Source organism: Mycteria americana, chromosome 1 (assembly GCF_035582795.1).
Source record: "Mycteria americana isolate JAX WOST 10 ecotype Jacksonville Zoo and Gardens chromosome 1, USCA_MyAme_1.0, whole genome shotgun sequence".
Taxonomy (NCBI): Eukaryota; Metazoa; Chordata; class Aves; order Ciconiiformes; family Ciconiidae; genus Mycteria; species Mycteria americana.
Window position 1 is genome coordinate 41,073,686 of NC_134365.1, and position 27,938 is coordinate 41,101,623.

Sequence of the window (27,938 nt, forward strand, 5' to 3'; positions counted from 1 at the left end):
CCGCGCTACGGCGGGCAAGGCTGGGGCGGCGTCAGCGGGCGCGCGGTGCCGGCTCCAGGGCTTTAAAGCAGCGTGTAAGCTGAGATGCTACCACAGACAGCGGCGCGGCGGCGGCGGCCGCAGCAGCTCCCCGAGCCCAGACGGGCGCCCGCCTTTCGCCCTCGCCGCGCCGCGGGGCATGAGAGCGGCCGCCCCGCGGCTCTAGGTACCCCCCGGGCCCCATGGCGAAGTCCCGCTCTGCCCGCGCCCTCCTCCTTCTCCTCCTCTTCTGCCTGCCGGGGCTGCGGCGGGGGGCGCGGGGCGCCGGGCAGCGCCCGCGGGGCTGCCCGGCGCCGTGCCGCTGCGAGCAGGAGGGCATGCTCGTCCGCGCCGACTGCTCCGACCTGGGGCTCACGGCCGTGCCCGCCAACCTCAGCGTCTTCACCTCCTACCTGTAAGTGTGGGCAGCCCGCGCGGGCGGGCCGGGGAGGGGGCACCGGCGGCCGCCCCCGCGGCGGCAGCGGCGGGGCGGCCCCGCGGGAGGGCCCGGGCCGGCCCCCGGCGGTGACAGGAGGCGCGCGGGGTCGGTGCGTTGCCGCGCCGCTGCCTATAGAAAACACCCGACTTCAAATAAGTTTCTAATCGCTTTTTAATCAGCGGGCGGGTTGTAAAGCGTTTATAGGTATCTCGCTATCTCGGTGCTCGGTCCGGCGCCTGGAGGATCGCTGTGTGATGTGCCGTTTAGAGGGTAATTAAAAGCGATTGCAACAGCAGAAACTCGATTAGATCTGCAGGGACGTTATCTTCACCTTTGCTTCCCGGGACAGGGCTTTGAACTGCGGTTGCTGCGGATTTAATCTTTAACAGATCTCCCCTCGGGTTGAGGAAAGGCAATAAATAAACTGAGCTCCCAGGAGGCGGGCAGCGCTCGGAGACCGGTGCGGTGCCCGGGCGGCCCCACACTGCTGCCGCGGCGGGCATGTGGCTGTGCCCAGAGCCGGGCCCGGCCCGGCGCAGCCGACCCCGTCGGAGCACTCCCTCTGCCTGAGAGTACCCGCCTCACGGGGCATCCCCGCCGGGCCGGGCTGCGGTGCTTGGAATCTCCTCTGCATCTCGGGCGCGCTGAATTACAGCGTGTAGGGACAGGGACGGCGAGAACGGAGAAACTTTGTATTAACAAAAAAACACCCAAAACCGTGGGGAGACTTTTTCTTTGTTTCCTTCTTTTTGGCAGAAGGGTTATCGGTTAGCCTCTCTTGCTTTTGTGTGTTGGAAGTGTTGGTGCACTAAAAGTGTTGTTTTAGTGCCCTCCTTACTGATTTCATACAGTTCTTCGTGGTTGCATGGCCAGTAGCTTGTTAATTTAATACTTATCCTTCATATCCAGCATACAGGTTGTCAGTTTCTGAAGGTGTTTGTCCATCTGTATATTTTGACATGCTGTTGACATGCTTGCTACTATGGTTACTGTAAAGATGCTTTCACAGTATTGTGTGTCTGGGGCACTAAAGTGATAATTCTGAACTCACTTCTCAGTTAATACCATACTTCAAAGGACATAAACATATGTTGCATCTGAGAAATTAGATGAAACTAAACTAGAAATGGCCTAAGAGAAGTATAAACATGACAACATAGGCAAGGTAGAAATGAAGTGCAACCAATAAAATCTAAGTACTAAGTATATGTGAGGAGAAAGCTTAGTTTAATGAAAATAGCATTGGTTTAGAAAGAGGATGTGCAGCTGAAAGACTTTTCTAAATATTACACATCTAAATACTGTTCCAAAATTTATCTTAATGAGATCAGGTTTAGCTTATTTTATCATAAACATTTCAAAGTCAAAGCTATTAGTAGTGTTAAGAGGCAGGAGTCAGCATTACTGAATGACCATTTACAGTAGAGCAGAACTTTGGCTATACATAATAAAGATACAATCTTTAAGACATACAAAGTCTGCCACTGGTTTCAAAAGTAGCAGGTCAGAACTGTGGGTATACACAAGACACAATGTTTTCTGGTGCTTGGAAAGTCATAAGCAGAAAGATAGATGAAGGTATAAAGGCATACTTAAGCTGTACATATCCTATGTCAAGTAGATGCCCTAAATTCATGGTTGCTTGGAGGAATGCTAGAACTGGAAAAACTTTAGAGAACCCACTGTTTGACCGTTTTATGAAGAAAGAGAACAGAAATATGCATGATAATATCAAAATACCACTGCTGTGATCTTCTGCTGTTGAAAAGATATATACCCCCAGTAACCTGCTTCTCGGTAGGATTGTGATCTGGTCCGCACTTTTGTTTTTAAATCTTCTTGTCCTTCAGCAGGGGACTGTCTTTCTCCAGTCAGGAATTCCATGCTGTTCAGTAGCATACTGAAGTAAAAAAAAACCCCTGTGGGACACGCAGACTTTTAAATGACCAAGGCTGCATACAGGCAGTATAACAGTATAAAAGACTGGTTCATACCCATAGGCAGCTACACTTACCCTTTTCCAAATTTACCAGGCAGTTATCCTTGGACTGATTAAATATTGCCTAATTATGAAGAGTTGTAGCTCCTGCCTGCCTGCCTTCCATAAAGAACTGTCAAGTCTCATTTTCTGTAGATGGCTAAGCAATGGCAAATTTTAAAACATGCCTGCTTGTTTTAGAGATGTTTGCCTCCCTGAGCTTGGTAGTGGCCAACCAGATGCTCCTTGATTTCCCCCCCCCCCCCCCCCCCCAGAAAAACAGAACTGTCTTTTTGTGCTGTGACAATTTTTACTTCAGATCAAAGCAGGAGATTAAAACCGTGTACTCACATTAACTCTCTTTCCAGCAAAAAAACCCATCTTCTCTAGTCAATTCTGTTCTTGCACAGTAGACATATCTGGCCAAAAATGGTCTGTGGTACTACCTTGTGTTAAGTTTGGGCTTTTAAAATTTTTTTTCTAAATTTCTGTCATTTTTATCTTATCTGGACACTCACATAGGAAAAAAAAAGGTAACGTTTTCTTGGTGTGCACTGGAAATTGTGTGAAAAGTTGAAATGCCGAGGCCATTAAGGTTTGTTTTATGTTGGGACAAATATGTACAGAGCATGGTATATTATGGTGACAGAATTTTGCATGTTTTTTATGGTGGTGCTCTTTCAGCAGAGCTAAATGTAGTCTACAGATGGACCTGCTACACATTTCTCCATTCTCAGTTATATTACCAGGCAGCAATTCTTGCTTCCCATCAAAACCCTTTTTATTTATGATTATGTGTCTGCTGCCATGAACTGTTAGACTTTTTAAGAGCAGACAAGGAGAATCCAGGAGTTTCTTTCCATTCCTTTTTCTTCATTTACTTCTAGGCTAAATCATGTACTCCATGTATTTAATGCAATTCCTATTGACATAAATGTGAATTCCATGTGCTGATGAAGGGCAGCACTGAGTCTCTGTTTCAAATTAAGAACATGTCACTTTCCTATCAGTACACAGTGAAAAGAAGAAGCCAGGATCTACAGGTCTTTTGCACATGGGACCCTCATTAATTCTCAAACCACGCCTGTGAGTTAGTGAAATATTGTTACCATTTACTGTGATGTGGAAAACTGAGGCAAAGAAGGGCTTGCTGAAAGTTAGAGGTAAAGTTTATGACAAAGCCAGTAATTAAAGCCAGAATGCCTTATCCTAACTCCATTCTTCAACCACAGGCTCACCCTACTTCTCCTAAATAATTAGTCATTAAAAATAGTGTAAAATCTGGCAACTCCTGTTCTAAAGAGAATTCTTTATCTAAAAAGAATATTTAGTATTACGAGTATATATATAAAAAAACCTGTTTTCATATCTCACGTGATGACAATATAGAAGATAGCTTTATAAGATTTTGAGGGTCTCTGTTATGTGCCTGGATAGCACAGAAAAGTAAATTTATTATAAATGCCAGGGTTGTCTAACAGTTCAGATACTGTATTCTGTGTGATCAAAACCTCTCAATTATAAACTTAGTGGAATATTTTAAGCAGAATATTAAGTCAAATATTTTCATAATGTTACCAACTTAGATTGACATAGACATGCATGCATACATGTATAAATATTGCAGCATATGGTATGTTACCTTTTACATTATAGTTTACTTAATGAGTTATTTTGGGATATGTGTTATTTGCATTTTAAAAGTTTAATTTTGAGTACATTGTAAATATGCATAGTAACATTTAGGAAAATCTGATTCATAGAATTTTTAATTCTTCATAGAAATAATTGATTAAGAAAAAATTATTTTTTGAAACTATGATAACGTTGATAGTACTACAGTAAAGATACTATGAAAAAGAAATCAGTGCATATTATAAGGTTCCTAACATATTAGTCTTCAAATAAATTTTGGCCTTCTGCTTCATTCATTGCCATAATACTGTATTTTATGATAAATATTCCTGTAGAGCACAGTCAAAACTCTACAGTGCATCTGAAAGTATTTAAGACTACTAAACAACAACAAAAAAAGACAAAGAATGTGGGAGAAAGAAAAATATTTACCTTTTGAAGGTTAAAAAGTACATTCCCAGAAATTAACTACACTTCTGAAATAAGAAAGATAGTTGTTTCTGTGTGAGGAATACCCAAAAACATTAAGACCAACCCTTTGGGGTAAATTTGCACTTTTTTAGTCATTCTGATCTCACAGTGCAAACTCAAGTCTCATCTGCATCTTCATCTAAGGTATCTTGGGAATGACAATAGTTTTTCAAAGAGATCAAACAGCAAGGTATCTTCTTATGAAGAAGTAAGCTTTACAAAGTCTCTTACAACTTCCAGATCCCTTGACAAGATTTAGGTGTTAGGTAGGTAGTAAAATGTCTGTGTTCTCTTAGAAAGTACTTCTTTACATAGATACAAACTTTATAAACCATTTTTGTGCCTTTCTAGTTGAAATAAATTAAATGATTGCCATGTGGTTTCAGTTAATAATCTGAGTCTTGTCCCAGTTGAAGATGAAGGTGAATCCAGGTGCTGGATTTAGAATTTAGTGTTAAATCCCCCTTTTGAAAAGAAAACAGAGCATTTCCTCTCTACTCATGGCAATAGTGGGTATGCAAAGGTAAAATGTACACATAGATAAATTAGAGGTACATAAAAACTGAAGAAGTAACAAACTATTTAAAGTTCATGTTTGCTAATTTTCAAGGGATTTGCTTTAAATTTCAAAACATCATGTGTCAACTCGAAGTTAGTTTCTTTGTGAAAAATGTGGACTTAAATGTATTTAAGAAGGGAATGTCACTCTTCCCACTTGAGAATACAGTGCTAAAAATAACTCTTTACACTGCTTCCTAAAGAGCCTTGTGCTGCTCAGAAAGGGGAAAAAAGGCACTCACACACTACCTCTCTCCTTTGTAGCATTTGCTCTGTGGAAACGCTGCATAAATTGACAGGGAAAAGGAAGCTGTCTTTAAGCTTGTAGAATATAAAGAGCTGGCAGAGTGAAGGCACCTTCAATTTGGTTTGGTATCTGAAGTGCATAGGACAATTGGCTGGGCAGAGGGAGCCTGACTCCAGCTGAGAACGCGTGCACTGGGCTGACCTTCCCAGTCAGCATGCCAGCAGAGATTAGACTTTCCTCAAGCACCTCTTGTTAACCCAGTCTTTTCTCCAATGTCATTTGTCTTTCAAATGCTTAAAATGCTACCAATTTTGCAGCAGTCCAGGTCGCTTTCTTTTTTTCTGTTTGTTGGCCAAGATAATATTTCATCTGCATGCACTGCTTTCTTAATTCTCTGTTGGTTATTTAAATGGTCTTGATTAATACAATATATAGTATTTATTTTCCCTGACTTCCTTCCTTGAACTGTCCAGCAGATCTCGTTCTTTTCCCAGTAAAAATCATGGTAAATAAGGTGTGGTTCCTTTGGCTCCAAGTAAACTGACTAAGGGCAGAACATGATGTGGTGTTTTTGACATACCAAAACAGCTTTAGACTTCACTTCTTAGAAGAAAATACCCTAACATCTTTAAAAAGAATGAGATGTGATCAAAGCATGCTTACTCCTCAGAGATTTAGCAATTCATGTGGCAAATCCTTATGCTGCTTGCTCTGTACTGTTTGGTGAGAAGACCTGAGAAACTTCTACACAATTTTAGTGATCAGATGTGAGAAATTTAATGCCTGGAGAATTATAAAAGAAACAAAAGTAGTTGGGGAGGGGTAGAGCTTGAAATGATGTTACTGTTAATTGTTGAAGGAGTGCTACCCTCTTCTCTCTCTTGGAATCGAGGTTTAAGTGAAAAATGCATAAAACTAAGACAATGAATAGCTTCTACTGTATGACAGTAACTCATGCTACCCCTGTTTTTAGTCCTGTCATGCTTTAACCTGCTAGGCAGCTAAACACCATGCAGCCATTTGCTCACTCCCCCTCAGTGGGACGGGGGAGACAATCAGAAAAAAGATAAAACTCATGGGTTGAGATAAAGACAATTTAATAGGACAGAAAAGGAAGGGAAAATAATGATAAAAGAATATACAAAACAAGTGATGCACAATGCAATTGCTCACCACCTGCTGACCGATGCCCAGCAGGTTCCCAAGCAACGGCCGCGCTGCCCCAGCCAACTACTCCCATTTTTTTTGTGCAGCATGATGTCATATGGTAGGGAATATCCCTTTGGCCAGCTTGGGTCAGGTGTCCTGGCTGTGCCCCCTCCCAGCTTCTTGTGCACCTCCAGCCTCCTTGCTGGCAGGGCAGTGTGAGAAGCTGAAAAGTCCTTGACTTAGTGTAAGCACTGCTCAGCAACAACTAAAACATCAGTGTTTTATCACATTATTCTCATGCTAAATCCAACACACAGCACTATACCAGCTACTAGGAAGAAAATTAACTCTATCCCAGCCGAAACCAGGACGATAGCCACCCCTTATTCTATACCATCTACGTCGTGCCTAGGTCCCACACTTTCCAATACATACCAGTTAATCACCACCACTTTTCCTGTCTTTTGATATATACACACAGATACCATTTCCTTAGTCTATGGGCCATCCCTCTAAAATGTCCATTGGGTTCATTTGGTGTTGGATTGTTGTATGCCAAAGCCAGTTCTGGTTCCATTATCGCTGCACTTGTCTGGTTCTATCATCACTGCACTTTGCTTGGTTTCATCAAAATTCATTCTTCATTAATCTAGGTGATTCTTACTGTAATGCCATTGATATGGCATATAGCCACCATAGAAGTGATGATATACAGTATTATATAGCAATTAACATCATACAATTCAAATTATTGGCTATTCTCACACAAAATCAAGTCCCCTTGAGGTACACATCAGAATTCCCCATCCTCCCACATCACCCACCAAGTGTACCCAGGTCCTTGAGCAAAAGCAATCCCACAAATGGGTTTTGTTTTGCCCGAGGCAGGAATAACCCAGACTGTCTTCCTCAGCATGTTTTTTATGTGCACTACAGAGACTTTATCCCCTTCTACAGTACCTAAGAGTTTTGACTGGGCAGGACCAGCTCGACTGGCAGATCCCCTAGTGTTGACTTACCAGGTGGCTTTTGCTAAATGTATATCCCAATGTTTGAACATCCCCGCACCCATTGCTCTCAGTGTAGTCTTTAACAGTCCATTGTATTGTTCAATTTTCCCAGAGGCTGGTGCATGATAGGGGATGTGATATACCCACTCAGTGCCATGCTCTTTGGCCCAGCTGTCCATGAGGTTCTTTCAGAACCTCCCCGTATTTATATTTCAGCCATCATCCTCATACCAGAGAGTCTTTAACTGCTTGGCTTGCATGATTGCAGCGTATGTTTCACATTCGTGGATAACCTGTGCAATAGTGTCCATGGTCAAGTCCACCCCTCAGTCAAGAGCCCATCTCTATGTTGCATCTCTTCCTTGATGGCCTGAGGTGTCATGGGCCCACTGAGCTATAAATAATTCATCCTTCTGTTGCTAGTCCAGATCCACCTGAGCCACTTGAATCTTAGCAGCCTGATCTACCAGCTGCTATGTTCTTCAGCGGCCTGACTCTTGGGTACGTGAGCATGTGTGTGACGTACTTTTACAACCAGGTTCTCTACCCGGGCAGCAATATCTTGCCACAATGTGGCCGCCCAGATGTGTTTGCCTCTATGCTGCCAGTTGTTCTGCTTTCATTGCTGCAACCACCCCCACAGGGCATTTGCCACCACCCATGAGTCAGTATAAAGTACTGGCCGCTTTTCTCGTTCAGCAATATCTAAAGCCAGCTGGATGGCTTTCACCTCTGCAAACTGACTCAATTCACCTTCTCCTTCAGAAGTTTCTGCGACTTCTTGTATAGGACTCCATACAGCAGCCTTCCACCTCCAAAGCTTTCCCACAAGACGCCAGGACCCATCAGTGAACAGGGCATAGTGCTTCTCATTTTCTGGTAGTGTATTATACAGTGGGGCCTCTTCAGCATGTGTCACCTCCTCTGATGATGATATTTTGAAATCTTTGCCTTCTGGTCAGTCCATGATCACTTCCAAGACTCCTGGGCAACTGGGGTTTCCTATTCCAGCCCGTTGTGTGATCAGTGCAACCCACTTACTCCATGTAGCATCTGTTGCATGATGTGTACAGGGGATCCTTTGAACATCCAGCCCAGCACTGACAGCTGGGGTGCCAGGAGGAGCTGTGCTTCAGTACAGACTGCTTCCAAAGCAGCTCGAACCCCTTCATGTGCTGCCAATATCTCTTATTCAGTTGGAGTATAGCAGGCCTCAGATCCTCTATATCCCTGACTCCAAAACCCTAGGGGTCAACCTCGAGTCCCCCCTGGTGCTTTCTGCCAGAGGCTCCAGGTAGGGCCATTCTCCCCAGCTACGGTGTAGAGCACATTTCTTACATCTTGTCCTGCATAGACTGGCCGAAAGGCTACTGCATGAAGTGTCTCCTGTTTAATTTGTTCAAAGGCTTGTTGTTGCTCAGGGCCCCATTTGAAATCAGTCTTCTTCTGGGTCAATTGATAGAGAGGGCTTACGATCAGGCTGTCATTTGGAATATGCATTCTCCAAAATCCACAATGCCTAAGAAAGCTTGTGTTTCCTTTTTGCGAGTTGGTGGAGACATGGCTGTTATTTTGTTGATCATATCCATTGGGATCTGATGATGTCCATCTTGCCATTTTATTCCTAAAAACTGGATCTCCTGTGCAGGTCCCTTGACCTTACTTTGTTTTATGGCAAAACCGGCCTTCAGAAGGATTTGGACTATTTTCTGCCCTTTCTCAGAAACCTCTTCTGCGGTGTTGCCCCACGATGATGCCATCAATGTATTGCAGGTGTTCCGGAGCCTCACCCTGTTCCAGCGCAGTCTGGGTCAGTCCATGGCAAAAGGTAGGGCTGTGTTTCCACCCCTGGGACAGTCGGTTCCAGGTGTGCTGGACGCCCCTCCAAGTGAAAGCAAACTGTGGCCTGCACTCTGCTGCCAAAGGGGTTGAGAAAAATGCATTAGCAGTATCAATTGTGGCATGCCACTTGGCTGCCTTTGACTCCAGTTCGTATTGAAGTTCCAGCATGTCCGGCACGGCAGCACTCAGCAGCGGCGTGACTTCGTTCAGGCCACGATAGTCCACTGTTAGTCTCCACTCTCCATTGGACTTTGGCACTGGCCATATGGGACTGTTAGAGGGTGAGCGAGTCTTGCTGATCCTTGGCTCCTTGGCTCTCCAGCCAACAAATCAGCTTATGGATGGGAATGAGGGAGTCTCGGTGGCTGCGATATTGCTGCCGGTGCACCGCTGTGGTAGTGATCGGCACCTGTTGTTCGTTGACCCTCAGCAACCCCAGAAAAGAAGGGTCCTTCGAGAGACCGGGCAGGGGAGACAGCTGTTTAATTTCCTCCGTCTCCAAGGCAGCTGTACCAAAAGCCCACCGGTACCCTTTTGGGTCCTTGAAATACCCTCTCCTGAGGTAGTCTATGCCAAGGATGGATGGAGCCTCTGGGCCACTCACAATGGGGTGCTTGTGCCACTCATTCCCAGTTAGGCTCACTTCGGCCTCCAGTACAGTTAGCTGTTGGGGTCCGCCTGTCAATCCAGAAATACAGATGGATTTTGCCGCTTTCCAGCTTGATGGCATTAGGGTACACTGTGCACCGGTGTGTACTAGAGCCCTGTACTCCTGTGGGTCTGATGTGCCAGGACATCAAATCCACACAGCCCAGTAAACGTGGTTGTCCCTTTCCTCCACCTGGCTGGAGGCAGGGCCCCTCTAGACCTGGTCATTATATTTGTTACTCACTTCTTGTAAATACAAATCAGAAGTCCCTTTATTAAGATTGGAAGTAGGATCAGCTGTTCTACTCTGTCTGGGGAACTGCTCACTGGAAAGTGGAGCAGCAAGTTTCCTGGAAGAACCCCCTTGTGTGATTGTTTTTCCTTGCAACTCACGTACCCGCGCCTCTAGGGTCGAGGTAGATTTTCCATCCCACTTCCTCATGTCCTCTCCATGGTCACAGAGGTAAAACCACAGGGTGGCCCATGGTGTGTACTCACTACATCCTCTCTTTTGTGCAGAGGGACGCTTACTCCTAATGGTTGAGATACTGGTCCATACAGGTGGGGAGTAGGGCATATCCTCTTTGAATTGCTGGAACTCCCAGGACAGTTTCTTCACAGCCGAGACGCAGGCCCATATGGAGGAAGACAGACTTTCTTCGTATTGCCTGTGTTGGCCAGCCAATTCATCCACGTCTGTTCCCCTCCATCTTTCCAGGTCATTATGGCCAATGAGTTGGCATTTGAGGATGGTGTGCTTCGTACCACCTTCCGCGACACAGGTCGTGTGCACCTGACTTCATCTGGATCTTTGGATAACTGCTCGTTGTCCCGGTCATCATAGGCCACCTCCAGCACAGCTAATTCCCTCAGGTACTGGATACCTCTCTCCGTGGTGGTCCACTTGCCTGGGTGACATATAACATCTTCCTTGAAGGGATACTTTCCTTCACACCTAACAGGAGTTGCCTCCAGAGGCTGAGGGCTTGTGCCCCTTTTCCAACTGCTTTGTCAATGCTCCCTTCCCTAGAAAGGGATCCCAGCTGCTTGGCTTCCCTACCCTCTAATTCCAGGCTACTGGTCCCATTATCCCAGCATTGGAGCAGGCAGGTGACAACATGCTCGCCTGGACGATGACTGAAATCTTTTTGCATATCTCACAAGCTCACTCAGGGATAGGGATCAAGTGGTTACCACCTCATTTATGGGTTCTCCCTCCTCCTGTTCTCGTAATGGCCCTGCTTTGGTGTAGCTTGCCTCGTCCACTTCTTCCTCCTTCCCCTTCTTAGTAGGAGTTTCTTGCCTTACCAAATGAGCTGACTTTCGCATTCGATATTTATTCTTGTGTATAGGGGCAACTGATACCGGCACAGGTTGGTTCTGTGGTTCAGCCGCAGTGCCTGTAGTGAGGGTTGGAGTAGTCGCAGTGCTTGTCACTGGGGTTGGAATAGCTGCAGTGCCTGTCATTTTGTCGTCAGATCCAGAGACCTTCTCTTCCCCTTGAGGGTGCTGAATAGTGTAGAACAGGGCTCAGTAGGCATGGGCCAGGCCCCAGCACATTGCAGTGATTTGTGTCTCTCTGGAATTGCCAGGGTGACAGCATACTTTTTCCAAATACTTTACTAGTTTTTCAGGATTCTGCACTTGTTCAGGGGTGAAGTTCCAAAACAGTGGAGGTGCCCACTGTCCTAGGTACTTGCCCATACTATCCCACACACCCTGCCACTCATAACTATCCAGCCTTGGGTCAGGTCTTTGGGGGTATTCTTAAATAGTTGTTTAACGTTAAACAAGACCTAAACACATTCAGGAGACATAGGAATAGGAACATGCTGGTTTGAACATCCCAAGGATATTCAAAATTCTCAAGAGCTGTCGTAACTAGCCTGGAGGAGAAGGGGAAGGTGAAGGAGCGGGGGAAAGTGTCCCCCCTTGTCTCCCCCATAGATTGGCTCTCTGAGGAGAAAAGGTAAAGAGTGTAATTATTAATAGTTTCCAAGAAATGGTTCCCAAAGTATGGAGATAATGGCAATGCTGAGTACAAATACCAGATTAGTCTCACGACCAGTAATTTTATCATATCATAGGCCAGTGTTACACAGTACAGCAAAATGATAACCTTAATCCAGCCCCCAGAGGTGATAAACAGCACAACAGGGAACGTATACAGCAAGTAAGGTGTTACATAACACAACTTCGACAGCAAGTACAACAACTTTGAGAGCAAATAAATTAATATTGTGAGCAGTGACTATTAACCTTATATAATGAATGCTTATAACAAATTTGCCTTAACACGCTCTGGTCAGATCTGTCATTATCTCAACCCTTTGAGCTCCACGTTGGGCACCAAAAGGACTGTTGTGATTTAACCCGGCAGGCAGCTAAATACCACATAGCTGTTCGCTCACCCCCCCTCAGTGGGACAGGGGAGAGAATCAGAATAAAGGTAAAACTTGTGGGTTGAGATAATGACAATTTAATAGGACAGAAAAGGGAGGGAAAATAATAATAATGATAAAAGAATATACAAAACAAGTGACGCACAATGCAATTGCTCACCACCCGCTGACCAATGCCCAGCCGGTTCCTGAGCAGCACCTGTGCCCCCCCTGACCAACTCCTCCCATCTTTTTTGTTCAGCATGACGTGATATAGTATGGAATATCCCTTTGGCCAGCTTGGGTCAGGTGTCCTGGCTGTGCCCCCTCCCAGCTTCTTGTGCACCTCCAGCCTCCTTGCTGGCAGGGCAGTGTGAGAAGCTGAAAAGTCCTTGACTTAGTGTAAGCACTGCTCAGCAACAACTAAAACATCAGTGTGTTATCACATTATTCTCATGCTAAATCCAACACACAGCACTATACCAGCTACTAGGAAGAAAATTAACTCTATCCCAGCCGAAACCAGGACAAGTGCCAAGAAGCATGCTTTTTTTCTAAAAGCCTATGGACAACAGCTTGGAATTTTTTAATTAGAGACCTTGGAATGAGTATTAAAGCAGTAGCACCCAAGTAGAAATACCATCCTGGAATGTCTGCCATTTAGATGAAAAAGACCCCTGTAAGCTGCTGCTCAAACAGATGTGATCACTTAAGCTGAGAGAGTACAAACCAGCTAGTATTATACTAGGCACCAGCAATACCTGGAACTCCAAGCAGGAATGAAATGGGATAGCAGTGCAGATCCCCAGGAACTGGTACAGTATGTCCCCAGCTTGATAAGGGCTTTGCTCAGACAGCATATTCTGTATCACCTTCCAGTTTTATTATTTTGCTATGTTTTACTAATTTTTAGCTATGAGCTTTGGGTTTTGGGGGAGGTGGCCACAGAAGTAAGATCCATTCCAGAAAGGACAAACTGTATTTTCATGGCTAGACACTACTACAAAAAAATAATTATTCTGAAGTCTAGTGTTATCCAACAATTATAATTATAATAATCAGCCACTCCCAAATTAAGATTTTATTGGTAACAAATGGGCTGTTAGTTTGGGCCCAGTTGTATGATTTGGCTCCAGTCCTGCAAATACTTATCCATATACTCAACTTTAGTGTCAGGAATGGTTCTGCTGAAATCACATGTGCAAATGTTTGTCACATCAAGGCCTTGAATAATTCTAAAACAGTTATCCCCTTCGCCAAATATCAACTCATTTGCGTGGAATAGTTTCACTAGGATTTTCTGCTATACTGTCTCATTATACAGCCTAAAGCATTATGTATATCATAAATTGTTTAGAAGCCTTTCTTTCAAAATTTTTCAAAATCTTACATAAAATGAATATTTAGTTTAATCTGGAATGCACTGTCTTTCAACAGTATTAAGTTATGTAATTGCAATGAAGTAATTTTAAGGACATGTTTTTGAAAAAAAATTGCTAAAACTTTTTGCATTATGGTGTAAAAGTATAGTCTTTTTGTACAGGAGATAAGATATTGTGTGTATGGAGATGTGTGTGTATAGATAGGCTTTGGGCAACTTAAAGTATCTATCAGCGTAAAGCAGTACAGACGACTACAGCTCCCACCACACAAAATCTCTCCCTTCTTTTGCAAACTCTTGAATAAATGCTTTCTTTTTTATTGAAAGTAACCATGCTTACTGATGTTACCAAACTTAAGCATTAAGTAATTAAGTGATGCAGAAGGATTTGCTGGATTGGGACTTAATTTGTATAGGATTGTGTATAAACTTAACCCTTTAAGTTTTATGATTTTTTTTTGTGCTTATGTCATACAACTCTTCGTACACTATTAAAAAATGTCCAATAATTTGATGCTGATATTTATGAAGGGGAGGTAGCAGGTAGAAAAGTAAAGCTGGTGTTTAGTACTACTACTTCTGTATTTTCTTCAGGTTTTTTGCTGTTAGTTCCTTTACCAAACACTTCAGTCTGCTTTGCTTGAGGATGGAATAGTTACAGCACTGGTATTACACGGAAATAAAACTTTCCTAGCCCTTGTTTCTGCAGCAGTAGGCATCTTACGATGCCAGTTATACCATGTCTTCTGGATCCTATGATAATATAAATGCTAGTCTAAGTGAATGAGAGAACAGATGTGAGATGATGTCAGCATTAAGGGAAGTGTAACTGCACTGATTTGGCATTCACCGAGTTTGTAAATGAGTCTCTGTGTCCCCTGAGGGGAGAAGTAGGTCATAGCTGGCAAAGGAAGCAAGTAAGATAAGACAAAGCTCTTTCTCACCCATCACTGAAAGTTACCTGTTCTGAACCACCTTGATGAGTAACTTGCCTTTGGGCTCAATCCTTGATCAGTTTGGCATGGAGGTTGCCTCAGAAATTAAATCTTTCTCCTGTTGGTCTCGCGCATGATGAGGTTGCAATTATGTTAGTGGTGGGGGGCAGACCAAGTTGTCCAGTGTCCAGAAATGAGATTCATCCTTATGAAGGCATAGAAACCAAAGTTTCTTAAACACCCTGGTTCACAGAGATTGCCATTTTGGAAGCATGAGAAAAGGGCAGGAACTGCTTCTGGGAATAGGGAGTATGATCAGAGAGCTATAGCTGGTAGTGAGACTTTTGAGTTCTGTTCCTAGATACAGTAATGAAGTAGGTTACAAATTTAAGCAAATCATGCAACTTTTCTGTTGTTAGTCTTCCTCTATATATGTGATGGCTGGGACAGCTGCCTACATCTGAGTTTGACTAATTTGGTAGTGGCTGATAAATGCTGTAGATCTGTAGTTTAAAAACACTTAATGAGGTGCTAATTATGAGTATGACATGATAAAATAAGGTGAAATCCCAAAGGATTTTCTTCTCTTCATAAGGATGTATGTCTGCCTTTCAGTTTTGCTCATGGCTGTCTATGTGGGCTGAACTCTGTGATTATAAGATTCTTAGTGGAACAAGTGAAGTCTATGCAGGCGTCTGAAAGCAATATTTGACCTGCTGACAAGAAAATACAGGATCCATATGCTTGGTGCAATATGGAAGTATTGCCTGCGCTCGTGTTGAAGTCGTCCAAAGACAAGGATTTGGAAGAGGGCCAAAAGAAGTGCAGGTTCAACCTTGTGACCTGACAAGGGTCTTGGGGAGTAAATTCCAGTCCTGTAGTGTCCCTGCATAAAGCCTCTCTATACTGACTTCAACCTGCAACAGGCACACACAATTAGAGGAGGATTAACAGAGAAGCAAAAAGTGCATTGTGAAGAAAGAGACAGCAGATAGGTTGGGAATCCGTCTGTATCGGTGCTACAGAGTAGTGAAATGTGGCAGTAATGCAAATCACAGTATACGTTAGTGCCATGTGTCTGCAATAAGACTTTGTAGGGTACAGTTACCTTGGCATAGTTATTATCAGAAACATTTGTGACTAACTGGCCCTAGTGGAGATAACACCTAAGTACATAGTTGTGGTGGGGTGAAGAGTATGAGTTTGCAGTACTGCTGGTGGGTGGTTTTAAAAATTGAGTGTGGGGCACTGTGGAAGAGTAATTGGTAGCAGAATAAAGTGTTCACATGGTGTTATTTAGGCCTAGCACTGAAAAGGGACAATGTGAATAGCATCTGGGAAGACTGTAAGTTCCTCAGCATATGGAGGTTTCACGTTGCCTCTTACCTGTTGCCCATACATATGTAGAGTAGTGTGAACTGCCAAGTGCCAGAACTTTACTTCTTTCTGGCCAAGACAGAAGATGTGAAAAGAAAGGGTAGGACAAGCATCTTGGAACATCCTATCTGCCTGAAGGCCAGAGACAGTACAGAACATAGCTGAACACATTCTTGAAATCTTGAAGTACATGTTTTTAGCATAAAACAAATGCTTACTGAATACTGATAAGGTGAAAAACTTTCATCTAGAATAGAAAAAGCCATTGCGTAGAAACAGATATATGTGGAAGAATATTGTAGCAGAAGTATGTCTTAGGTTATTTGGATGGAATATTTAAATTGTTATAGGGAATGGAGAAAAAAGACCCAGTGCCAGATTAATCTCTGCATGTCATTCCATGTGTGTAATTTAAGAGACTTATGCCAAGAAAGACTTCAAGATAGTTTTTGCTCTCCTTATACTAATGGAACTAACTTAATTCTGCGGAATTGGTACTGCTAAAATAAATTTCATTTGAAAAATTTGAAGATTTTGAAAAAGCATTAATTAATATAATTAAAATGAAGCATTCACTTCAGTTTTAATGTGCCAACTCTTGACAGAAAAGCTTCTAATAAGTCATTACTGTGCATGGTGTCTGTCTTTCTGAAAGAAATAAGTCGATATTTTCTTTATAAAAAAAGATTTTAAGCATACAGCCAAGTGATCATTTGTGTCAGGATGTAGACTCTGGCAGGAAAGTTGTGTTGTGTTGTGTTGTGTCAGGGAGTTGTGGTCAACTGTACAGACCTTCCAGCAGTTTGAGGAAGGAGGGATTTTCTTTCGTTTTTCAGTCTTTTTGTTGTCGTTGGTGATAGCATTCAGTGAAAAGAGCAACAGATTTTTTTTGAGGATGCTTACACAGCACTGTGATACATTCATTCCCTTTATCATAGGCAGAAGGAACTGTCACACCAAATAGAGTTATCAAAATCACATTTCTGTACATATTGGTGCCTCAGCTGTTCTGCCTTCAATGGCTGTCTCCGGTCAATCTGTGAAGAATCCCATAAACCTGAAGCCAGATGTGGTCTGTTTTCTACATTTGCCATCAATCATGGATACAGCATCTTGCAGTCATGTAGCTCTATGTTCCTGCCTGTCTGACTGTAGAGCAGTGCTGTAAGAGCATCAGATTTCACAAGGAATTTGTAATATCCAGATTCACTGGATGGCATTATTTACAGTGTCATATCTCTGTGTGGGAAGTATATAGGGAAATGCTGCATGCTCTCAACATGCTGCTAGTTTAATCTATTCTGATGAGGGTTTGTGAAAACTAATTATGAGCCAATTTGGTTCCCCATGAAACTAGAACTGAAACTCCTTTTGATGATATGGGTTGAGCTCCTGGTATGTCACAGTTAAGTTTTATTGTAGAGGGTTCTGTTGGGTCATGGTGAGTCTAACCTAAGAGAAATTACTCACTCTTTGTCCAAATATCACCATATGCTGAGTACACAAACAGATTTGTTTTTCATATTTGGTGAGTGAATAATTACCTAAGTACACAATGATAGTAATTAATTGTAAATGACATTCATTAGTGGTTTTGATTATCTCAGCATGGAGAGGTTCCACTAAAGTGTTCACAGCTTTTATAAGGCAGCAGTAAAGTGGTTGTTCAATAAATACGTACTGATCAAGATTAGACCAAATGAAAATAAGCACTCTGTGTATCATCGTGTAACAATATTAATTTGGTAAATGGATGGATGTCCTAGCCACAGGAGAATAATAACAGAAAGACTTAAAGGAAGAAAAAATACACCTTAGCGGCAAAGCATTATGTCTATATTCTTTCAGTCAGTAATATCACTACTAGCATTAAAGATAAATGAAATACATACCTAGCTGTAACAGAGTGAAACAAAATCAGACATGAAATAAGCCTTCTGTTTGTTCTCTGTCTGTAAAATGGTGTTGTTTATCAGAAACAATTCCAGCAATTAAAACGTTTGTTATCTAACATTTATTAGCTGGTTTAGACATTAATCTGAGTGTTCCTCTGTGCTGTCAAGTCTGTTCACAATGAAATGCCTTGGGCCAGTACTAGCCAATGTGACTCTTTAGAAGATGGGTCTAAAGAGTTGACAAAGCAACTAGTATATTTGTATGCTGTTTAACTCATGGAGCAGCTCCTGGCTTATTAAGCAAACTGAAGACTTCAAACAGTGTGACAGGCAAACGCCTGAGTCAGTGCACTTGGGTGCAATTAGAGCAGGCCTGTTGCTACTGCAGTGACCCTGGGTGCACTTTGGGAATGCGTGGTTCAAGACTATGTAAGCTGACCTGAAAGAAACAGCCCAGGGCTGCACCAGGTGGGAAGGATGACACAGAACAAAGGGAGCTCGAAATTTTTCTTTATGCACTATGCCACCATTATTGATGAAGATGAGATATGAGGTGGAATTTCTCAGTAGTTACAGTATGAGAAAAAGTCTTTGAAGTTGCATACTAAGATGATTCTACAGTGCTACTTCAGAGCATATAATTCTTTAGTAAGTATTTTAATGATGTAATATATGTATGTTTTTCACTTCTAGTTAAAAAAGACAGCTTTTGAATATTTTGTCATGTGTCAGGGCAAGTATAAAGAAATAACTGTGCACAGAGATTGATCTCAGTGCGTAGGGGTTTAAGTCTGGAGAAAGAAACCCCAACAACATTCAGGTATCTGCCTTTCCTTTTATGTAATCATCCATCAGAATAGATAATGCAGCTCATGTAAAATGAAGAGTTTTATTTCCTATGAATATTTTTTTATTTCTTTCATATTCATAATAATTTTGTTGACAGGGTTGTCTCTGACTGCCAGATTTAGTAAAAATACATAATTAAATGTTCTGATAGGCAAGACGATAGTTAGGTTTACTGCTGGCATGAGATCATAGGCTAATTTAAAAATTGATGTAAAGCACTCCGAGCACAGATTGCATTAAGGTAATATATTGAGTATTAACATATTAACATAAGACACAGTATTGATGGATAAAAATTCAAACTCGACAAATGAAAGTACACGTTAGACCATGGAACAATGTCTTCGAACATATGACATAGAAGAGACCTGCAATTTTCTATAAATAAATAAATAAATAAATAAATAACACTTAAGCTTCCTGGTGTAGAGAAACAAGTTTGAGATGTCACCATGTAAGTATATATATGAGGCTGAGTGATATTAAAAGGAATTAAAGGTTGATTTTAATACCAGTTCTGTACCTCATGCTACTCTTTCAATATTTCACGAAGTGTGTGATGCAGTTGACTTTGAAAGATAGTAATTAAGAAGAATTCAGTAAGGGATATTGGAGTTGAGTTTATGCTGCTTCTAAAATCCAGGCCTGGCAGGGGTGGCTAGAGGTACCTTTTGCCATTTTAAAATATTTTCCTTTGTAGGTTAATTAGGACAGCAACACAGCTCACAAAGAAAGTAGAAAAGGCCTAAGGCTGCTTTTTAGAAAAGCAGTCAGCTCATAGGTATCCTGGGAACTGTTCCACTAGTCTGAACTGTCAAGTTGAGAATGTAAAATGTCTTTCTTTGGCTTCTGAGGATGTTTGCCATATAGCATTGCCTCGTCCTGAGGTAATGCTTAGAGGCTGCTTAGAGGCAAGTGAGCCCCATTCAGACTTATCCACAGCTGAGTCAGTGAAGCACTGTTCCCCAGTTCTGTTAAAAATGATCAAGATCTATCAGAACCATCCATTTAGTTCAGTAGTTGAAATCATTGGCTTTTCTTGATCTTAAAAATCTTACACCTATGTTCTTAAACTTTCACAGGTAGAAAACCTCACAATGTAACTACAAGCTTTGCTAGCTCTGGGTAAAGGTCTCTGCTAAAATGATTGTATTTATTATATGTATTATGTTTTCTGGAGACATAAACAAATGCAGGCTAATGCAAATGTGTGCATCTTCAGGCTAATGATTTCAGCTGCAGTGCTTCTGTATAGTGCAGAACCTCCACACACTCATTGTCTTACCCTTAAAGTGTAAAATATATTAAGATATAGAAATCAGTGTATTTTTTCTCAGTATCTGAATCTTTCATTCTGTCAAAGTGGAAATACTTTTGAATGCTTCTGTTATACATTAATTTTTTCCTTGGATACCAAGGTATCCTATATTCATGGGAGTTTAGCAGTTACATACTTTTGGATACAGCTGCAGACCTAGCTGTTTGGTGTTTGGAAGGAAAGACAGATCATGGTGTGACTGGTGTGACATCAGGCAATCCAGCTGTGGGGACTATTATCTCCATATCATCTACTCAGTGCCTGGTCCCTTCCTAGTAACTCTGTGTTTGCTATCTGCATCTCTAAGTGCCTATACAGTTTTTAAGATGTCTATCCTTACCATCTTTAAGCTGTTAAAGTAGGAAAGAGACGCCTTACACTGGAAAACAAAGCTTTTTCATGCTTCTCAGTTTACTATTCCAGACCTAGGAAGAGTTTTTCCTAAGAGTTTTCTAGCTATTGAGTCTGAATTACATCTCTCACTTTTTAAGACATTAACTCATAAGATGAAGAAGATTATTTCTAAGTTGCAGTTGGTAGAACACATAACAGATATTGTGTGTGCCTGTATACAGGCTGGGAAGGAGGTTCTGGCAAATATTTAGGCCTTAGAATATTTATTTTTACATTAATTTTTATATGCTATATCATTTAAATGTGCCTGGCAGTCACCTTGGAAATCTGCAAACCGATACAACTACATTGATTAAGAACAAGAGTATGACTGCAAGTGTACAGGCAGTAGAGAATAAGACAGCTGTCTAAATTTGATCCTCAGATCACTGACTAGATTTCTGTCATGTTCCTAGGTCTGTCCTCTTTGTGGAAGTAGTTATTGTCAAATATATCGGAAAATGTAGTGGTCTTGTTATCACAGTGAACTGTGTAAGCTCTGATAAAATAGAATCAAATTATTGAAGAGTCTACAAATTATAAAGCAGTTAAAATGGGGAAAATCAGAGTTGAAGTATTAGGCAACCCCTATAATGAAGGGCAAAATAAGAGACTGCGAAATGGATCAGACCAAGGTGATTAAATCTATATCTCATTCTAACAGCAACCACGCCTAGCTGCTTTGGAGGATATTTAACTGCTACCCTGTAAGTGAAAACAAATCCTTGTGTTCCATGGTATTTTAATATACTTGTGAATATTCTTATTCCTGAGAGCACACTAACCCTTTCTAAATGCTGTCAAAATACTAATTTCAGCTGCCTCAAGACAACAGTTTTTACAGATACAAATAGAGTGCTTTTTAAAGTATTAAATATTGATAGCTTTATTATTACAGGAATCTCTTTATTATGAAGAGGATTGTTTCTCATTATGAAGAGGAGATACATGTATAGTCTAACCATTGTATTCATCTTCTTTCTAAACAAAACAGTCTTAATCTTTTTTTTTGTATGCTCTTACAGTAAGTTTTTTTAAATTCCTTTAAATTAGAGTTCTCAAAATAAATAGTGAATGTTCAGTGAATAAAAAATTTCTTTTTTTTTTTCAATTCTTTGCTTACCAAAATAAAAAAAAGATACAGAGTAATCAAAAATCAGTGCCATTGCAGAAGCCAACTTTGAAAGCCAATTTTGTTCCTTGCTGTAATTACTGTGCCTGAAAGGAAAACAGAATAAGGATGTAGCGAGCATGTTGGATTCGGTCCAAGGATTGTCCTTGAGGGTAAGTCATGAAATCTTATAACATTGGTGATTTAGTGAAAAAGATGAGAAAGAGGGCAGGAAGAGCTTGATTTACATGCTTTATTTTCTGATATGTTTTATCTATACACTTTCTCTTCTGGTCCCATCAGCACAGAATGTCCTCATACAAAAGCATAAGAAACAAAAATGGACTTTTTCTCCAAGCTGTGAAAGGTAACAGATTTAGGACTTGCTAGATCTATGAGGAAAAACAATTTAGGAGAGGGAGACCACCAGAAGTGAAATTCCAAGGTGCCAACATGTGTGCCGACTCCTGACACTCCCAGCTGAAGCACAATTGCTCATTTCACTTAGGGCAGGGCACTGGGAAAAGAACTTGCTTTCTGCAGCTGAATTCCTTGAGTAGGAGCTGCTTGTCTTTGCTAGTTAGGTTTCTGAATTCACAGAATTGGAAGAAGATAGTGCTCAGAATTTTCTGGAAGATTGGATTTGGAATAGTAAACTCAGAAAAAGTGTGCTTCCATATTAAAAGTCCCTCTGCAACAGAGACAGTTTAAGATGTTCATGTTGGCTTTCCCCCTCTCGAAGCCAGTTGTTCCCACCCTCCTGCTCTAGGCTTTGTCTCTTTCAGCTGTGCTGACTCAGCTGTTTCTTGGGCTGTGCTCCTAAGCAGATCTGTGAAATAATCCAGTTTAAAAAGAAACACATTTCTGGTCTTTGAATAATATATATGTCATTTCACTGATCTGTTTCAGAATGTAGCCACAGAAACAGCCAAACCAGTGCAGCTGAAGGGACAGGGACAACTGACTGGGAGTTCGGTGAGCAACTGAAGGGGAGTGGAAAACTTTTCAAGCACCCTTATACCATTGCAGTTTCCAATACAAAAAATGAACATACAGAAAACCACAGGAATGGGATTTTCTTATCTTTGATTTAGCTGTAGTCATGCTCATTAGCAAAAGTCTTTTGCCTTGATTAATTGGGTATAGTTTATAAACATAGCATTTTATAAAAATTCCATTGGAAGTGCTTATAATAGGCACAATATAAATTCTTCAGACTATTCCAGATGATTCTAGAATTCAGCAAAACTAAGCAGGTAAACATCCTCAGAGAACTTGAGTTCATTTACAGTGGTTCAATTTAGTAGTCAACTGAGAGAAAATTTTTCACCCAGACATAGCTTTATAAAAACAATCGTGCAGAGCAGTTCTTGAATTTGTAAGTCAAATAAATGTGAAGTTTATACACCAAATAATTTCAAATAATGACTGGGTAAAAAACTTTTCCAAAACTGGCAAAAATATCCCCTCCACTCCATATCAACGTACCCACAGGTAAAACTTTTTGCTTAATGGCATTGGAAGCCATGGAACTGCTTAATGGCAAACTTCACCCAAGATATATATATCCTTAGCCTATAGTCCACACGAGACCATGTTTAAGAGAGTGAAAGAAGATGCATCAGATATGAGCTTACAGTTGAAAATGCCACCTTACTCTGAAATAGCTATGGAATATATAATCCAGAGCAGAACTTCAACAAGTTATTAGCAACAAGACTCTAACAATTATTGTTAACCCGATGGAGAGCAGTATGGCTTGTGTGCATATACTTGACATCTTTTTACAAGAATAATTTAATTCCTTTAGACACTATGGCACTATTATGATGCAATAACAGAAAAAAAAGCATTGTAAGAAGTGATTGCAGCAGCCCATTTCAAATATATTTGCTGGTTTTACCTTATTCCATATGCAGAAAGGGAGTATTCTCTTCTGCCTGCCAGCTGCCATTGCTTGCTTTGAAAATCAAGCCAAATTCTGCATCCCCAACCAATGCTCATCAAGTAAATCAGATAAAAATACATCAGTCACATTTAATAGGTTATCATCTCATATATCACTTTACAAAAAAAAACCCCAAAAGGTAGACATGTTTGTGTTTCTAAAAAATTTAAACCATTCTCCAATTTTATGTTTCACTTTTCTAAAATTCAGAAATGTAAGAAATGGTACACTTGGGGCACTAAAGAAAGCGTACCTTTATAACTATGAGAAAATGTACCTTTATAACTATGAATCATCTCATTATGTGTCTGTTACGGTAGCCAGAGACTGCACTTTACATGAGACGTACAACATGGCAACATTGATCAGAACTGGTTTTCGTTACTAAGATTTGTATTTTAACATTTTCAAGCCAGTTCTGTATTTCTTGATTACCAAATAGCAAATTCCCCAAATATGTTTTATAATGACATTCTAGATATATAACATTATAAGGAGTTATATTAAATGTATAACAAGATAAGTAGAATTGTATTTTAAAACCTTGCTTGTCCTACATAGTGTTTAAAGCAAAGAAAACTGTTACATATACTTCTGTAAAAAGTGTTTCTTAAAATTGACTTTATTTGTTTTACAGTTTAGAAAACTCTGCAGGTAGCCTTAAGAGCCTGTTCAATTCATTATCATTAAATCAACAACCAGAGCTTCTTTCTGCCATTCCCTGGCAGGATTAATGGATTTTGGCATGATTTGTGCATTTAACAGTGAAGGCTCTTGCTGGGTAAGCTAGCAAGCTTGACTAATTCTCAGTTGTGCTAACTTTATAAACCTATTTTAAGGTTTTAACTTTGACTAAAGATTAAAGGTAATGACTTCACGCTGCTACCTTTGAATATGATACTCTAATACGATTACAGTTAATAAGTGTAAATAAAATATCAAATCTATATTGTACATGTGAAAATATGTATGTAATGGATATTTTACAACATCCTGTAAACTGTCATTTTTGATGGTTTAAAATGAGATTCCACAAAACAATTGATGTATTAATATTAAAATACATGCATATATTTAAATGCTTGAAATATTAAATGATACACGGAATTAGTAACCTCCATAACAGGAACAGATCATTTGTATTTCAAAACAACTTACACTTGAATCAGAAAAGTGAACAATTATGATATGATTTGATTTGATTTGATTTGATTTAAAGCTGGCTTGCTCAGCAAAGCCATTTTAACCTGTAAAGCATTCCAGTTACTATCAGGTTTTTCACCTTTCCAGACAACCCTAGAATCAGTATTCAGAAAAGCCTAAAGAAAGGAGAAAAGAGAGGAAAAAATATTTTCAGCCTGTCTGACAAGACTACATAAAAAGCTTGTGATCAAAGGGTCTTAAATACACGTTACTGGTGTGACAAACAACATTTTTGTCCCTTTATTAGATTTATTTTTCTTCTGAAAACTGCAGTGGCCAGTGTATAGTTTGTGAAAGAAAGCTGGCAGGGTTGTATTCTTTGATTCCTAATTAACACCTTCAGTCTCAAAAGAGAATGAACAGAAATACCATAAAATGTTGCAGCTGCATTGTTATTCCGCTTGGTTGGTTTGTTAAAAGTCGGCTGGGCATTGGCAGCTGCAATAAAGGAAAAGCTCAATGGGTGTTTTGTATTGTGCCCACTGAAGTGAAAGAAGGCAACCATTTTATTTTCAAATGGGCAGCTGCATAGTGATGTTTAAATGGAGCTAAATGTGAGATTTACTGTTAATTTATAGTAATTGGTTATAAATAAAGTAGCAGTATAGCTTGGCTTTCATCTATTAAAGCCATAGAACACAAATTGACGGGAAATGAGTTATGAAGGGTAAAAAGTGAATAGTAAAATACTAGAGTGATAGAAAATGCTGCTTGAAGCAGTTACTTAGAAGGAGTAATCGTATTCAGTTTTGCAATGTAATGCAGCAGCCACCTTGGAAGCAACTAGCCAAGCCATTCTTTAGATTGTGCTTTGAGAAGTAAAGGTAGACATTGCTTTGTCCCACTATAGTGAAATCCAAAATTTTAATGCTGGGATCAGAACCAAATGCAACTCTGCCTGGACAGCATAGGTTTGTATTTTAGGTAGTAGAATAAAGGAGGCATTTAACTCTGGTCAGATAAATCTCACTCACATTCAAAAAATGCAATTAGGGAAATATGTAAATCTAGATGTTTCATCAAATGCTAGCTAAGGGGTTACCAGTTCTTTCCTTGCACAATGACTGAACTAAAGAACTTCAGTGTCTGTGTAAGAACCATTGTCCCAGCCCCAGAGCCTGTTGGAAACGGAGTCCAGACTGGCCGTGGGAAATACCTACATATTTGACACAGGCCCCGTTTCTGAGAGAAAAGGGGGTGGAATAGAAAGTATGGAGATTTTACTGTTGCATTCTAATCAGCCATGATCTGCCTAATTTGCTTTGATCAGGAAGATAAACTAATTTTCCTATAGGCTGGATAAAAGTAATTAGCAATCCAATGCTTTCATGTTTTTGAAAAGGGTAAAGAAAAGAAGAGCAGAAATTGTAATGGTGGGAGCAAAGTACCCCTTTTCGGCTCATCTGAAAGCATTGTTAGTTGAAAATAGGATGGTGCCATAGGAGAGAGGCCCTGATTAAGGTGGTTTTATGGGCTGGGATGTCATTGTACACCATGATCTATAATGCTACGCAGCTAAACATTTCTTAAGATTAATTTCACATGAGTTTTAGTCTATTTAGGTTCTGTTCTCTTTTATGGAAAAAACATATCCCATGTAAACAGTATGTCTGCCGTTCTCTGAGGATGCTGTTCGATTTCAGTTTGGTATCTTTCTCCACAATCGCATTAGAATAATTCAGTGGTTAATTAAAGTCTGGATCTGCTGCTACCATAAGGCTTTAAGATGAGGGTTTCTAAGGCCACATAGTGAAATCAAAAATGCCACAGCCGTAGCCAAAGCCAAATTTACTGGATATCCCCATCTCCTGATTCTGTTAGGTAACAACTGTGTGGTTCTGTGGGCCCAAACCGTGACTGTTAGCCTGACACATGCACTATGCTGTAGTATGCCTCAGCTAAATTTTCTGGGAGCTGTTACTCCTCTTCTCCTTGGCTTTGGCCAATCCATTTAAGTATGAATCAAGATGCCTTGAAAGATGCTAAGTTTCACTTATAACCTTTCATATGCAGACATGATGAAATGCCAGGACACAGAACTGCCATCTTTACCCAGGCAAACAGTACTCATTCAGATAATCTTACTGAAGTCCACAGGCTGCAGAATCCCCCATTTTTAATCCCAGTCTTTAAAATGAAGATTGTTTTGGAAATATTTATTAGCCATCTTAACTAGTATTAGACTAAGAAGCTTTCAAAGAATATGTGTTCCTGTAATTTTTTGTGTTTGACTGCTGCCAATCAGCAGCCTAGTGCTCTGTCAGTAACATGCCTATTATCATAAGCAAACAGATCCCTAAATTGTCCATCACACATGACTTAGAAGAAATTACTGGACTTCATTGTTCAGCTTTTAGCTGTCTCACTTTCACAAACTTGACTTACAAGGGTATAAAAGGTATTTCAGGGGGGCATTAGGGGCCTAAAACATCTATTCCTCGCAGAGGCTAGACAGACCTTCCATAAGCATTAGGGCCTCACGTTTGTACATACTTTTGTGCTATACAATAATAATGCAGAGAAGAATCATGTAACCTTAGGCTGTACTAAATGAAGGTTAAGGATTATGTCTTCCCCTAGACTTCCCCATCTTTTCTATGAATTGAGTAGTTCAGCAGGCAGTTACAGCCAGCCTGCTTAATAATTCTGTCCACCTACCTCTCTGTATTTTGAAAGTTATATTTAAAAAGTCAGATAAGCATAAGGACTCTATTTATCATTTGTGTTATGGTTGTATTGCAGTCCACAGCCATAATTGCGATTGTGGATCCACTGCGTCAGGAACAGTTAAAATACAGAGGCAGGCTCTATAAAAGCTTTTGTAGGAAAAAACCAGCTATTTGTGATGAATGGGAAAACCATTTTATGGTGTGGATAGAGAAACAGGGGCATATGTTCTATCTCAAAGACGCTCCTATTAAAAAAATAATATCCTTTAAAGACTGAGTTTGGAAAATTAATTTCCCCTGCCAGCAAGATGCATTGAGTAGTATTTAGGGAGTAAAAACTATGTTCCTGTATGATAGCACTCTTAACTGAAGTAGATAACAGATTTGTCTTTCTATGTCCTAAAATATGTTGGCATTGTGAACATCTGCAGTATTTGTATTCCAACCCATGTGATGTCAGCTGCAAAAGCTATGTTAGTTTGA

At 40.7% G+C, this 27,938-nt stretch overlaps 1 protein-coding gene across 1 annotated transcript in view; it reads left to right on the plus strand.

Moving 5' to 3' along the window:
- Positions 1–221: 221 nt before the first annotated feature.
- LGR5 (leucine rich repeat containing G protein-coupled receptor 5) overlaps positions 222–27,938 on the plus strand; it is a 98,750-nt gene continuing 71,033 nt past the window's right edge. The window contains exon 1 of the mRNA XM_075495593.1: positions 222–433. Within this exon, the coding sequence (XP_075351708.1) occupies positions 222–433 (212 nt within the window). The remainder of the gene's footprint in view (positions 434–27,938) is intronic.